The sequence below is a fragment of the Gymnoscopelus microlampas genome (genome assembly GCF_963454915.1).
Source record: "Gymnoscopelus microlampas genome assembly, chromosome: 2".
NCBI lineage: Eukaryota > Metazoa > Chordata > Actinopteri > Myctophiformes > Myctophidae > Gymnoscopelus > Gymnoscopelus microlampas.
Window position 1 is genome coordinate 26,653,748 of NC_139939.1, and position 13,584 is coordinate 26,667,331.

Here is a 13,584-nt window from a genome sequence, read left to right on the forward strand (position 1 = left end):
AGCCGTCCTGTACAACGGGACTGCTCTGGCATGTGATGATGTACCAGCCTGAGACACAGACTGTGTTCTGTCACTTTAAATGGTTTCAACACGCCCGTCAAGCGCACCGACATAATTATGTTACTTCCTCTTGGTGGGCTTCACGATAAGAGTACTTATTGACTAAATATGTGTTAGGCCAGTGGTTATCAACCTTTTTAGGACGCGACCCCCCAAAATAATCATATTTGAACTGGGGACCCCCCAAAATAATCATATTTGAACTGGGGACCCCCACCCTGACAAGCTCTTGGAATTGTATAGGAATTGAGGCATTAGCTACATTTAGTTTGACTCAGTTCCACAGATAAATATTTTGAATTGGAACTTCTCCCTGGTAGAGTGTAGATTCTGCTGATGTAAGGAATATGTTCTGTAACTTGTAAGCAATAATAATGATTTAAAAAACATGAATATGTAAATTAAATTGTTTTTATAATTGTTTGGAACAGTGCTGAAAATTATTAAAATAAAAAAAATCACAAGACAGCTTGTCTGATTTATTGGGAAAATTGGGAAATACCTATCTATCTTTACTGGTAATTGTTCTGTTTGTGATGGAGTTCTGGAGTGATAGTGGTTACAAGAATCTTATGAACTAAAATTAGCTTCTTATTGACTTGACTTCAGTGGTTCTCAAACATTTTCATGTCAAGGGCCCCCAAATTGATTTGTAGACCCGCCTACTTGTGTATAGTTTCTTCTAATGAATTGAACTTAACAGTTACGGATGATTACATTTTTGTATACATGCATATATAAGTAAATAAAAAGAGTTAGGGCAATTAATAACTAAGTGATATCATATACTGTACTATCCCGTACTGTTTCTAATGTTTTCTCATTATTGTTATTATAATTATAAAAATAATAATACTTATTATTATTATTATCAATATTGTTTATATCTATTCCTAATACTTTCTACAGTGCTTTCTCATTATAACATTATCATAGAGTTATAACATATCTAGAGGGTGGACTGCCCCGCCCCCACCAACAAAAGTTGTTCACGAGCGCATGAAGCACCCAGAAGTACCAATAAGAGCCAATAGAGCCAATAAAGCAGGCGCACTAGCGTTTCAGACGCACGCGCAGTAGCTTTTTAAATGCGGAAGTCTCCGTGCAATCTCAAATTTGACGGCAGCTTCACTGTTCCACTTCCACCACCGTTCTGGGGGCTTGGTTGGTTATTATTCATTTAAAAAACTGTAGTATAGTAAATGCTTTGCTTTATTTTGAAGTGCCACGAACGGAAGTTAAATAATTAGCAAGGTCGACTTAACGAGAGTGTTAAAATGGTCCAGCTCCTAGAACACTGGTCCAGCTCCAGCTAGTAGGATGTCTGACTCGGATTAGATGTTTTGGTACTTGAGAGGTCAAAGTCCGCCCCTAGTGTTGCCTAAAGCAGTGGTTCTCAACCTGTGGGTCAGGACCCACAGGATTTTGGGGGGGGTCCCCAGATGATAGTATAGTGATAATGACCATTACTGCATCAAAAGTAATCAACAAACTATACTATAAAAAGTGGTCAAACATTGGCCAAATTGGCAAATAATATAAGAAAGAGTCAAAAAATAGCAGATCTACAAGCTCACAACGCCTCGAGTCCCAACGCGAAGCGTTGTGAGCTTGTAGATCGGCTATTTTAACAATATTTATCTGTGGAACCGAGTCAAACTAAATGTAATGCCTCAACTCCTACAATTCCAAACGCTTGTCAGGGTGGGGGGTCCCCATGGTTCAAATATTATTATTTTGGAGGGGCACGGCTTAAAAAGGTTGAGAACCACTGGCCTAAAGGGCATTGCTGTGTTGCAATCCTCAAGAGCAGCGTGGGGTCAGTTTGAGGTTCAGTGACAGACAGACAGGCAGGCAAAGTGTCTTCAGGCAGAAGGTCAGACTGTTCTAACTTCAACTTGTCATAATGAGAGAAGACATGACTGCCTTGGTTTCATAATCAGATGTAGTTATGGTTCTTTCTGTTTACCATCATCCCTCCATCATTCTTTCAGTTCACCACACACTGAGTGTTTATCTGCTGCTGCTATTCTTACTTTCTGTAAATATAGTGTGTCAAGTGAAACCTGGCAGATTATTTACACTACTGTGTGTGTGTGTGTGTGTGTGTGTGTGTGTGTGTGTGTGTGTGTGTGTGTGTGTGTGTGTGTGTGTGTGTGTGTGTGTGTGGTGTGTGTGGTGTGTGTGTGGTGTGTGTGTGTGTGTGTGTGTGTGTGTGTGTGTGTGTGTGTGTGTGTGTGTGTGTGTGTGTGTGTGTGTGTGTGTGTGTGTGTGCGTGTGTGTGTTTGTGTGTGTGTGTGTGTGTGTGTGTGTGTGTGTGTGTGTGTGTGTGTGTGTGCGTGCGCGCGCGCGCGCGTGTGCGTGTGTGCGTTGTTGCTTAGGAATGTGTGCTAGTATTATGAATTATGATATGGGCAGTCCCTTGTTAAAATGCCTAAAATGCCCTTTCTCTCATAAAATGTGTTTTAAGATACTGCTGTTTTTAAGTTGCTAAATGCATGGGTGCCCCCCCCCCCCCCCCCTCAAGCAATTGTGATAATTCAGAGGTGTCTTCAGCTACAGCACTGAAGCTCTTGCTAAATTTGTTGAAAAATTACATTTTCACCTGACATGATTATAAAACAAGGCTAAGAGTCTACAGTAAAAGCCCATCTACTATAGCTACACCCAACCGGAACATAGTGATTTGAACTAACCCATTGTCATCCTTACTAGTGCTCCTCCAGGAGTATGAATGCTCAGTAAGTTTTATGGGAATCTGTCTTTTAGATTTCAATATACTGTATGGACATTTTTGCCTTAAAGGTGGCATTATAGTAAAGGCCATGGGGTCACCACAACCCGTAGCTTTCATTCTCCAGGCAGCATGCAGGTGCATGGCAATCCAGCAACTAGTTTTAAGAGATAATCTGGGATCAAAATATTGCCTTTTGTCTGTCTCTCACTGACATAAAAATCAAACAGCCGGACAGTTATAGTAAAAGTTTGTCTCTCTTTAGCCGCTGCAAGGAGTATGAACTGTGAAGACTTTTGATAGAAAAGAGATGAGATAGCTGGACATGGTGCTGCAGTGGAGGAGGAAAGCTGCCTTATTTTGAAACACTATGTTGTAATTTCCCTTGTTTATTGTATTATGTCATGATCAAGACAGATCATGCCATGTCACTACAGTGACTGTAGTGACAGTGCCATCAGTCATCAAAGACGAGAGGAGATTTATGTTCTATTTATGTTTTTATTTTTGGGAGGGGTGAGAGCGGGGGTCACAGCTTGTACAACCATGAAAAAGAGCAAAAGAATATCAAACCATTCCTATTGGAGTCCACCAACATAGTGTGTCCATAACATTACTTACCTACTCATTGTGAATGAAACAGTTCCATGCCGTATCTAGTACACCGCATCACAGATATGAGTCTTTTTTGGACTCCGTCTTTGGGAGAATCCCCAACCCCTGCCAGATTGGTATTGTTTAGTCTCTCTAAGCACTTTCTGGTGCTCAACATTTTCAAAATCCCCCAAAATTCAAATAATTAAAAAAGAAATATAATTGTTAAAAATGTTTCTGATCAACAATCTCACAACGTGTTGTATTGTGTTGTGTTGTGAGCGTGTACATCTGCTATTTTCGCTTGTCCCCGTAAAACAAATTATTTGGGCATTAGTTAAACAAGATGTACAGTAGAGTAAATAAATCCATTACCCGACTCCTTTTCCAAATGACCAATGCTTTTTTTATGGTCCAGAAATGTGAGGTGACATAATACATTTTATTTTCTTCATAAAAAAACAAACAAAACACTACTCCTTTCTTGAGAATAATGAAAAATTCACTGGCCATTTCCATGATCCCTAATCTAGGCTAATACTTTGTTATCGGCCTCGTTTTTTCTTGATTGCATCAAGACATTTGAATTCTGCCACTTTGAGAATATCATTATGAACCCACCTTATTCTGTTTTACCTGCCTTATTATGTAACCAGTGTCATGAGATGTGGAATCTGGGTTCAACTGTAGCCTATACTTACTTAGAATTGTATAATTATTAGAATTGTGTCTTATTTTGTCTTATATTATTTTATAATATTAAATAGACTTTAATCTGGTATCCTTAATACTGTGTCAACGGTGAGGCAGTCAACCTATAATCCCCCCCTTATATATGTTGTAAATATACAATAGAATCACATTGTAAGTAGTGAACTGTCTCTCAAATCATGTCATGATGAAATCATGCACATTCTGTATTTACACACTGATCAGTGCCTTACAAATATTTCTGTTAGTTTTACTATCTTTGGAACCATCCTGAACAATCCTATCTCTGAATGTTGCTCACATTCTATTGTCCCTACCCCACACAATGTTCTTTGAATAGCAACACACAGGTTATCGTTGAGCAAAGATACAGGAAATGCACCAGTTTAAGCACAAAAGCCCACATTGATACTTATTGTTCATTGCAAGTGACACAATATCAGATTAGATCAAAACTAAATAAATACTGTGGCCTTTGGGTAGGTTGTGCTATCGTCCTATCAGACTGAATGAATTTATAAGATCAGTCGGAACCAAGTACAAATTGAATCTGGACTAGTATATGACCTCTGTGTAGTCGCAGGGACCGTACCAATAGGTTATAACCACAGGTTCCATCCTGTTAATCTAGAGATCATCCGACTCAGGGATCGCCACAGGCTCCAGGGATACAGTGGGTAGAATAAGAGTTTTTCCATCAGATATCCATCCCAAGGCCGTCCGGTTGAAGGTGGGCCGCTTCGAACCTGGGTCCTGGAGTTCTGGGTACTTAGGGGGACTCAGGTCCACCTCAGGGAGTTTGAATGTGATTCCTCGAGGAGTTTTGTCAAAACCACCAAATGGCGTGGCAACCCTGATAATGACATGAACCGTGTGAATGCAGTCCTCACACACTAACGCACGTGCACCCACGCGCATACACACACACCACACACCGCACACCGCACACCGCACACCACACACCACACACCACACACACCTATTACTGAACGTATTTTGCTACTTTATAACGTTTAAATGTCACTTTGAATATTGTGTATCATTACTGTAGCTATGCTGCATTGGACACTTTTGAACTGTTTTTATTGTTGTAATATTTTATGTAATATCATGGGAATAATAATGCAAATAATTCACACTTTGGGACACTCAGGACTGCTGCTCTGCTCTCTTTATTCAGTCTATTTTTGATGATTATATTTATATTTAGTGATACTGTTTTTCTAGCAGACAAAGGCAAAGTAAGAATTTCATTGTGTGGTGTAAACACCTGTTGTTTTACTGTGCATATGCCAATACATATCTTGTATCTATGTTTAACCACATGAACCCTGGCAACCCACGTCATTATAGGTGAACATTTGGCAACAATAGCCGATCCACAACCTCACAAAACGTTGTGACCCTTTGTGAGCTTCTAGATTGTCTATTCTCGGCGAAGAGATTTATAGTGTATAGGAAAAAACAAGGAGAACCAAGTATGGACCCCTGGGGGGCCACGTCATCTGAAGTATAGGGTTCAAGTGGTTAAACAAAGTAACAAAATAGCTGCAGCCAATAGTCTCACCTGTTAAAGCATTTATAGTCAGGAACCTCTGCTTTAGGCTCAGGCTCAGCCATTCCAACTTTCAGAGTTTCAGCCAGGGCGGGGTCACTTATGATAGCCTGCTCCCATGGGGAGTAGATCTTGGTCACAGTGTTCAGCTTCTCAGCAGACGCATCTTGAAAAGACAATATTGGCCATATTAACAAGGCGACCATTTTGATCTTACGCGGGTGATGTATAGTATACAGAATACTATACATCAGAGCAAAAATAATCGCCTTATAAATATGGTATTTCAAAATATCAAACAAACTGACAGTATAACCTATTGGTGGGAAACGCTTACTGAACTATTACTGAACAGCAACTGGAGAACAGTTAACACAGACTGGCTAATTTGTCCGTCATTACTATCTGAAATCTTAAAATAGAGCATACTCTAAGAGTGTGCTCATCATAGGATGTGTAAGGGGACTCAGCAAGAACATCTCCTGGGATCCCCTAGTGACTATACAGTATAACAGATACAGTAACTCTGAACAGGATGGAAAGCAGATGTTTGTCAACTATTTCTTTGAATGTTTGACAAGCCATACACTTGCTAGCATAAGAAAGTAGTCATACTGTATCATTGCCAATTAGATGGAAAATGCTTTGCATCATCCCAGTGATATGTCAGCTGCCATGAGCTAATATAAGTTCTCATGACTGTATGACAACACCTGTTATTTATAATTAACATGAGAGCATTATATAACCGCCAGCTTTTATTTAAGTGGACAGTAGCAAGGCTGGTTTTCATTGACATCACAGAGCAGAACGTGATGTACAATTGAACCGCTGCAAGAATACTATAATTAGTAATAAGTATGATAAGTAATAAAGTAATAATGCGTAATAATATACAAATACATTTTAAAAGCTAAATATCTTTTATAAGTTATATAGCATATAGCATATGTACCTGAGGCACTACCATCTGGATTAGTGTTTCCAGAGGCTGGTGTGTTGGGGGGTGTTTTTCCATCATCCTCCTTAATTTCAACATTTTCTGCATTCTCAGTTAATACTTCATTCTGCAAAACAGGTGTGGGGTTCTTAAATATATGTTTCAAAATCATTTTCTTAAATTAGTCAATTATATGGCCTTTCTAATTATCCCCTCTACTTCTTACATGCATGTATGCAACATGTGCAAACATTCATGGACACACGCACGCACGCACGCACGCACGCACGCACGCACGCACACACGCACACACGCAGACACGCACACACGCACACACGCACACACACACACACACACACACACACACACACACACACACACACACACACACACACACACACACACACACACACACACACACACACACACACACACACACACACACACACACACACACGCACACATACTGATAAGCAAGAGAGGAACTATGTAGCAAAGTGCCTGGACAGCCTCTCACTGCATGAGTATAAGAGTGTGAGGGCATTAGGCAGGTCTCCTCCTATCTTATGATGTGTTCTAACACTTTTTCCAAGAGCATAATTTTCCAATGATTAATATGTAATATGAGGACAATATTCCATGCAGTCAACACACCTGCACATAAAATAATAATAATTATGATGTCAATAGGTGACATTAGATAGTATTCAATATTAGGATATTTACACATCCAAACATTAATAGATGAAAGTTCTGCCAATTACAACTATAAATATATTCATATCATGGTCTGTATAACACATTTTATTGATTTGAATGACGTAGAATACAACCAAACATGACTTACATTGAGCTGTGCATTTGCCTCATTTTGAATACTTTCAAATGTGTATTTCTCAGATCTTCTCTGGCGCATTTTGAAAAGACGGGAACCTCTGTTGGAGAGCAATGACAACTCCTCAAGCATGATGTCTTTTGGAGTACTGAGCTTCTTTCCCAAATCCATTACAGCGTCCCCTGGCAGACAAAAGGGGTAAAAAATGTACTTAATAGTTTAAATCCTTCCTCCAGTGTGTTATGAAAAGATCCTTTGGGTGCACCAAAGAAAGAGGTGAGTATTATTCGCATAATACATAGATAGTAAACCTTTTTGTAACAGCACCATGGAAATATATGCATGACAACATTTCTCATTCAGCATCACAAACCCCAATATATATATATATATATATATTTTTTTTTTGCCTTTATTTCTTAGATAGGAGAACCAAAGGCATAGAGGGGGTCGACAATGACAGAGACTTGGAAATGAACCCAGGTCCTCGTGGCTTACAAGGGGCACATTGTCTGTGCGGTGGCGGATAGTAACTAAGTACATTTACTGTATTTAAGTAAATCTTTTCAGTATCTGTACTACTTGAGTATTTGTATTTTTGGATGATGAAAATAGCAGATCTACAAGCTCAGTACTCCAGTACTCCAGTAGCAACTTCTACTTTTAGTTGAGTAATATTTGACCAGGAATACAGTATCTATACTTTGACTCAAGTACTGGGGTTGAGTACTTTGTCCACCACTGAGTCTGTGGACCAACTGGCTGAGCCACCATGCACTCCCAAACCAAATTCATAAGAAGTTTGCCCATCACGTTTAATATTCATGAAGTTAAAGGTAGGGTAAGTGATTTTCTTTGGTTAAAATACGTGTTAAGTATAGCTCTATAGCTCTATACTTCTGTTCAGTAACAGGGGTCTCCATGTCTCTCCAGCTCTTTACTAAACAGAAAATGCATTTTCAGGTCAGGATACCAATTTCATCCAATCAGGAGAGAGAACTCATACAGGATACAGATTAAACAAGTGAAATTGGATGTGATGACACAAATAAATGACTTTATTTGTGTCATCACATAAAACACTATAAAACTGAAGCTGATGAATGGGTAGGCTACTCTCTCCTGATTGGCTGAAATGTTGTCACCTACAGTACCTGAAAATGTATTTTCTGTTTATCAAAGAGCTGGAGAGACAATGGAGACCCTTGTTACTGAACAAACACTCTATAGCAATGATTACTGTCAGAATATAGTGTTTTAACCTTTTAACATCCAGAAATATCACTTACCCTACCTTTAACAATATAAAGTAAAGTGCAATCCTAAAAGTGAATATATGGGTTGATTTGGCAAAAAATGCACCCAAATGTATCCATTTCCACGGAAAAAAAGGAGTTCTGTCACGAGGGTCTTATGTGTGTGTGTTTCACACACACACACACACACACACACACACACACACACACACACACACACACACACACACACACACACACACACACACACACACACACACACACACACACACACACTGCTACCAACTTCAACATATCCCATTATCCTTGATCCTTGATCTTCTAAATATGAGATTGAAATAATTGTCTACAGTCTTTGGTGCATCACCATTGGATGACCATGATATTTCTCAAACAACTATAGACGGAATGTACCACAGCTGTCACAGACCATCACTATATCCAACAGCTACACAGTTGGCCCGCACGCCTTCTTTTCTGTCTGTTACCCACTCCCCCGTCGACCCGGCCCACCTACAAATAGCCTTTTGAAAAGGACAACTACAAAGGATTAGTCGCCATAGGTTGTAAATCATCCCAATCGCTTATTTATGGCAAGTGCCAGTGAATATAGCCCTGACATTTTGAACCAAGATCAAAATGGATGGTTCCCAGCAGCATTGTGGTTCTGTTTATTGTTGCACACGGGAGCTCTAGGTCATAGCATCGGTGTCGGAGGAAACCTTGTATGTCCGAAACCGTTACTTTTCAGGAAATGGAACGAAATGTTTCAGAAATAGCAAAAAATAGCAGATCTACAAGCACACAATGCGTCACGTTGCGACATATTGTGAGCTTGTAGATCAGCTATTTTCAGTACTTATGCTTGACACTCTTGTATGATGAAGTAGGGCATTAAATGACAAAAGAAAGTTGACATTTGGAGATACAAGGTTTCTGCCCGACAGCGGCGATATGTTTATTGTTTCATGTCAGAGCTCTAGGTCATACCATTGGTACCTTGGACTTCTCTGCAAATAGCTGCTGCATGCATCTTCCTCTCTCTGGTCGGCATTGTACAAAATTGTGACATTGTGGCTTTTGGAAAGGTGGCAGAACACAGGAGTACTGGAAACAGATAAAGGACACAGGATGTACAGTAACTGTCTAACATGAACTTGAGGGATTCTTTAGTTTTTACTCCCAACTCTATGAATGTTTATTTGAGAGGTGCTGGTGCCTTTCATCCTTGTTGCCAAATGCAATGCAGTAGCAAATACAGCATACTGTTTGTTAGAAATGTTCATACTTTTTTTTGCTTTGTTAATTTGCTTGTTTTTTAAGGAATACCACAACAATTTCAGCACTGGGATATGTTAATTGCGATTTCTTTATTTGAGAGTTTGTTGACTATTTATTATTTCAGAGACAAACATTCTTTGTGAATAAAGGATAGATTTTGTTTTTCAAATTTGTTGCAGCTGTTAACAATACAAGTTATAAAACTCGTTTCAATACCCGTACACTACCTTCTCCAATAATTTAATGTACATTTATTTTACAATGCTGATAATGAGTTTAGGCGATACATATATAGACACATTGATTACATACTGTCTTACGTACTTAAGTATTAAATAGTATAATTGCAAACAATAATCAGATTCCTTATCAGTTTATGCCCACAATATTTTAAGTGATAATTTGCACAGTGAATCACTGTCAGTGATCATAAACGTCCTCAAGTTAAAACAAAAATAAATACACTGCCTCCCTCCCTTGAGCATAAGAAAACTCTAATCTAATTTAATCATTCTAATAAGAATGCAAAACATTTATTGTTTTATCATATCCTTTAAATACCTTTCAATGCTTAATGCTTTTTTGTTTGAAAGGGGGAATTTATCCTAACAAAGAACTATCAAAGCAGCAATAATCATGAATGTGCAGCATACAGTAAATTGACTTAAATCTCTATTCTTAGTCAATTCTTAGTCTTCAAGATAGTCGATCTACAATCTCACAGCGCTTCACAACGTGCCGCGTTGTGAGCTTGTAGATTAGCTATTTTTGGCGAACGTCCCCTCCAAAATAGGGATGCTGGGGTTCAAGTGGTTCATGGCTCTGAAAGTTTAAAAATATATATGTGTATATAGATGTACTTATTTATATTCTATACTTCAAAATGTAAGGTGCATGAGGCTAGTCCTTACCTGTGAGTCCCTAGTATGTAACCTGTATCCTTGAGGGGAGGCAAGGAGGGCTCAGGGGTCAACCTAGGTAGTATGATCTTCCCTGCTCTTCACACTGCCAGACACTAAAGCCAAACTGTGAGAGTGTCTCTGTGCCTGTTGTCAGAGGAATGTAGCTTACATCAATAGTCTAAATTTAACCTGCCAAACACTCAACGCCACTCACAAACGCCAATGGACAACGATAGCTATACCAAGAGAATGAACAACACCCACGTCCAATGGCACGCTGAAAGGCTAGGGAAGCCCTCCAGGAACACATTCATTTACCTAACCTTTTAAATCCGCAAAGAGGACACGCCCCTTGTGTCATCTTTATTTTGCTGATCGGAGAGGTGCCACGTTCACAGTGAGCATAACCTCATCTTGTGTTTGTCTCTCCAGTTAAGTTGTGTTAATGTACCCACGATTACCGACTTAAGGACATAATTCACAGAGGACTGATAGAGAGCAGTGCAAATCCATCTCTCCCTGTCCCTGGGGCCATACAGTGCTTTCTGACAGTATGAAGGTCCTTACCCTTGTGGTCAAGCAAGTTGCACTACTACCAAAACCAAATCCCTTTATTCTATAATGCAGGTGTCTTCAACATGTTTCAGACCAAGGAAGTAAACCCCCTAGCTGAGAGAGACATGAAGCAGGGCGGGACCCCTACTACATATTGTATAAAATGTAAATCTATGAAAACCTTTTCTTAGATTCCATATAGCTTCATAAAATTGTTTGGCAAACTTGACCTTTGACTTTGTCTGTTCTTCCTTCCTCAACACCAATCCTCTTTGCCGAAATTAGCCGATCTACTATCTCACAGCTTGTAGATCTGCTTTTTTCCAGCGAATGTTCCCCCCTGAATAGGGATCATAGGGTTCAAGTGGTTAATGTGAAAACAAACAAACAAAAAAGAATAATCCCATCACTCAAAGATTTGGCGGCCCCCTTTAGTAACTCTGAGCCCCTGTTGAAGACCCATGCTATAATGCATGCAACCCCCATTCCCTAAACATATACTGTACAGTACACAACCCATACATGTATGCTCATCTAACACCACCAGGCTCGAGGGACAGCACTAATGCAGCATGGAGCATGGATCTGCTTAGTGAGACTAGGCTTGCGGCAACTTGAAATGCCAACATTTCATGAACATTACCTTAGAAGAAGGAATCAATTCCAGATCAACTGTGACAGAAAGACAATTTCAGATGAAGGTGAAATATAAGCATTTTATACTATTGTAGTATTTATTTATTTTATTTCACACTGTTTATAAAGTGCAATACAGTAATATTTCATATAATCAAAGTAACAGTCCATCTCTATGTTAAGTTGTGCCTGGTGAATTGGAAAAATAGTCATGTTTCTTACTTTCAGATAACAGTCACTTCAAGAGAGATATAAGTCCTATAGTTTCTACGGAGAGTGTGCAACATAATACAAAAGCTCTGTGACTTCCTTGTAGGAAGTTGGTTCTGTGCAATTATCTGTCACCAGATGACCAGAAGGTACCAAAAATAACCTACTGTAGCAACTACAAGTGAGACAGTACTATACAATTAAAAATTTAACCTATAGTGCCAACGCAGTACAATTATGACATCTATAATGGCTACCACTGCAGGAAAAAAATCTGGTGAATATAATAAACAATATATTTTTATAGTAGTAAAATATCATTGATACATCAAACATTAAGAATCATCTCCAAAACACTTCCCACTTTTAAGAAAACAGTCCACGGACCGACTCTGACGGTACGTTTTAACAGCGGGCAACTCTGGGCGACGTCGTCCAAAAATATAATCAAAGTCTATGAGAACCGGCGATCGGGCGAAGTGGGCGGGGGGGCGATGAAAGATGGATTTCCTTTATCTTTTTGGGCGATATCGCCCGGCATCGCCGAGAGTTGCCCGCTGTTAAAACGCAGGGTGACCCTGCGTTCACACTGCCTATAACCAAATGGCCAAAACAACAAGGAGTGTCAGTGATGTTGTAACTTTGTACAACTCTGTACATCTCCTTGAATAAAGAAACAAAAAAAACTAAATCTACTAAATACATTCTCCACATTCTCCACATTTCTTACGAATCTCTTGCATACATTCAGTTCAACTTCGCCTAAATCCCACATCGCTTTATCTGTTCCTTTTCATTAAGATTTGGCGCAACATTATATTCATATTTACGTATTTCCCTAAAGCTAACACAATTCGACATGAGGGCTTCTAATGTTCTGCGCCTAATCAGAAGTATATTTGAAATATCACACGTGCGGTTGTAGGTACAAAAATAGACATAATACACTAAGTCTGTCTGTGATTGTCTTAGTGAGGGTAAGGATGGTATGGTAAAGATTTTGAGCTGGCCTCTGGGTTCTCCACCCCCCCCCCCCCCCCCATCACATAGCATCACTATTTGGCTTTTCAAATTAACAATCAAAATGTGATTTGACTTAAAAAAAATAATAATTTTAAAACATATTTGAGAAGTAATAGTCATATAGAAACAAAACATGCCAATGATGCAGTCCACATCAACACCAATTGGATCCTATATGAAGCAGATGCATGTTTAGGTCTTGCAGGGTTATCATAGCTCACATGGTCATTTCTAATACTGTATGTGTCACTTTCATGTCAATTATATCTATGATAATTGACATGAAAGTATG

The 13,584-nt window shown here is 39.2% G+C and overlaps 1 protein-coding gene across 3 annotated transcripts; it reads right to left on the reverse strand.

Moving 5' to 3' along the window:
• Window positions 1-3,283: 3,283 nt before the first annotated feature.
• myoz2b (myozenin 2b) lies at window positions 3,284-11,122 on the reverse strand. 3 transcript variants are annotated; one of them, XM_084068018.1, is made up of 6 exons: window positions 10,878-11,122; window positions 9,685-9,792; window positions 7,442-7,611; window positions 6,610-6,721; window positions 5,667-5,820; window positions 3,284-4,952 (listed from the first exon to the last, which is right to left on the reverse strand). In XM_084068018.1, exons 2-6 carry the CDS (start codon window positions 9,755-9,757, stop codon window positions 4,727-4,729), a joined length of 735 nt encoding a protein of 244 aa, XP_083924144.1. In that variant the 5' UTR covers window positions 9,758-9,792; window positions 10,878-11,122; the 3' UTR covers window positions 3,284-4,726. The 3 variants fall into 3 exon arrangements, with proteins under 3 accessions (XP_083924144.1, XP_083924143.1, XP_083924145.1); XM_084068017.1 differs by having other exon boundaries at window positions 9,676-9,792; XM_084068019.1 differs by lacking the exon at window positions 9,685-9,792 and having other exon boundaries at window positions 10,878-11,121.
• Window positions 11,123-13,584: the final 2,462 nt, after the last annotated feature.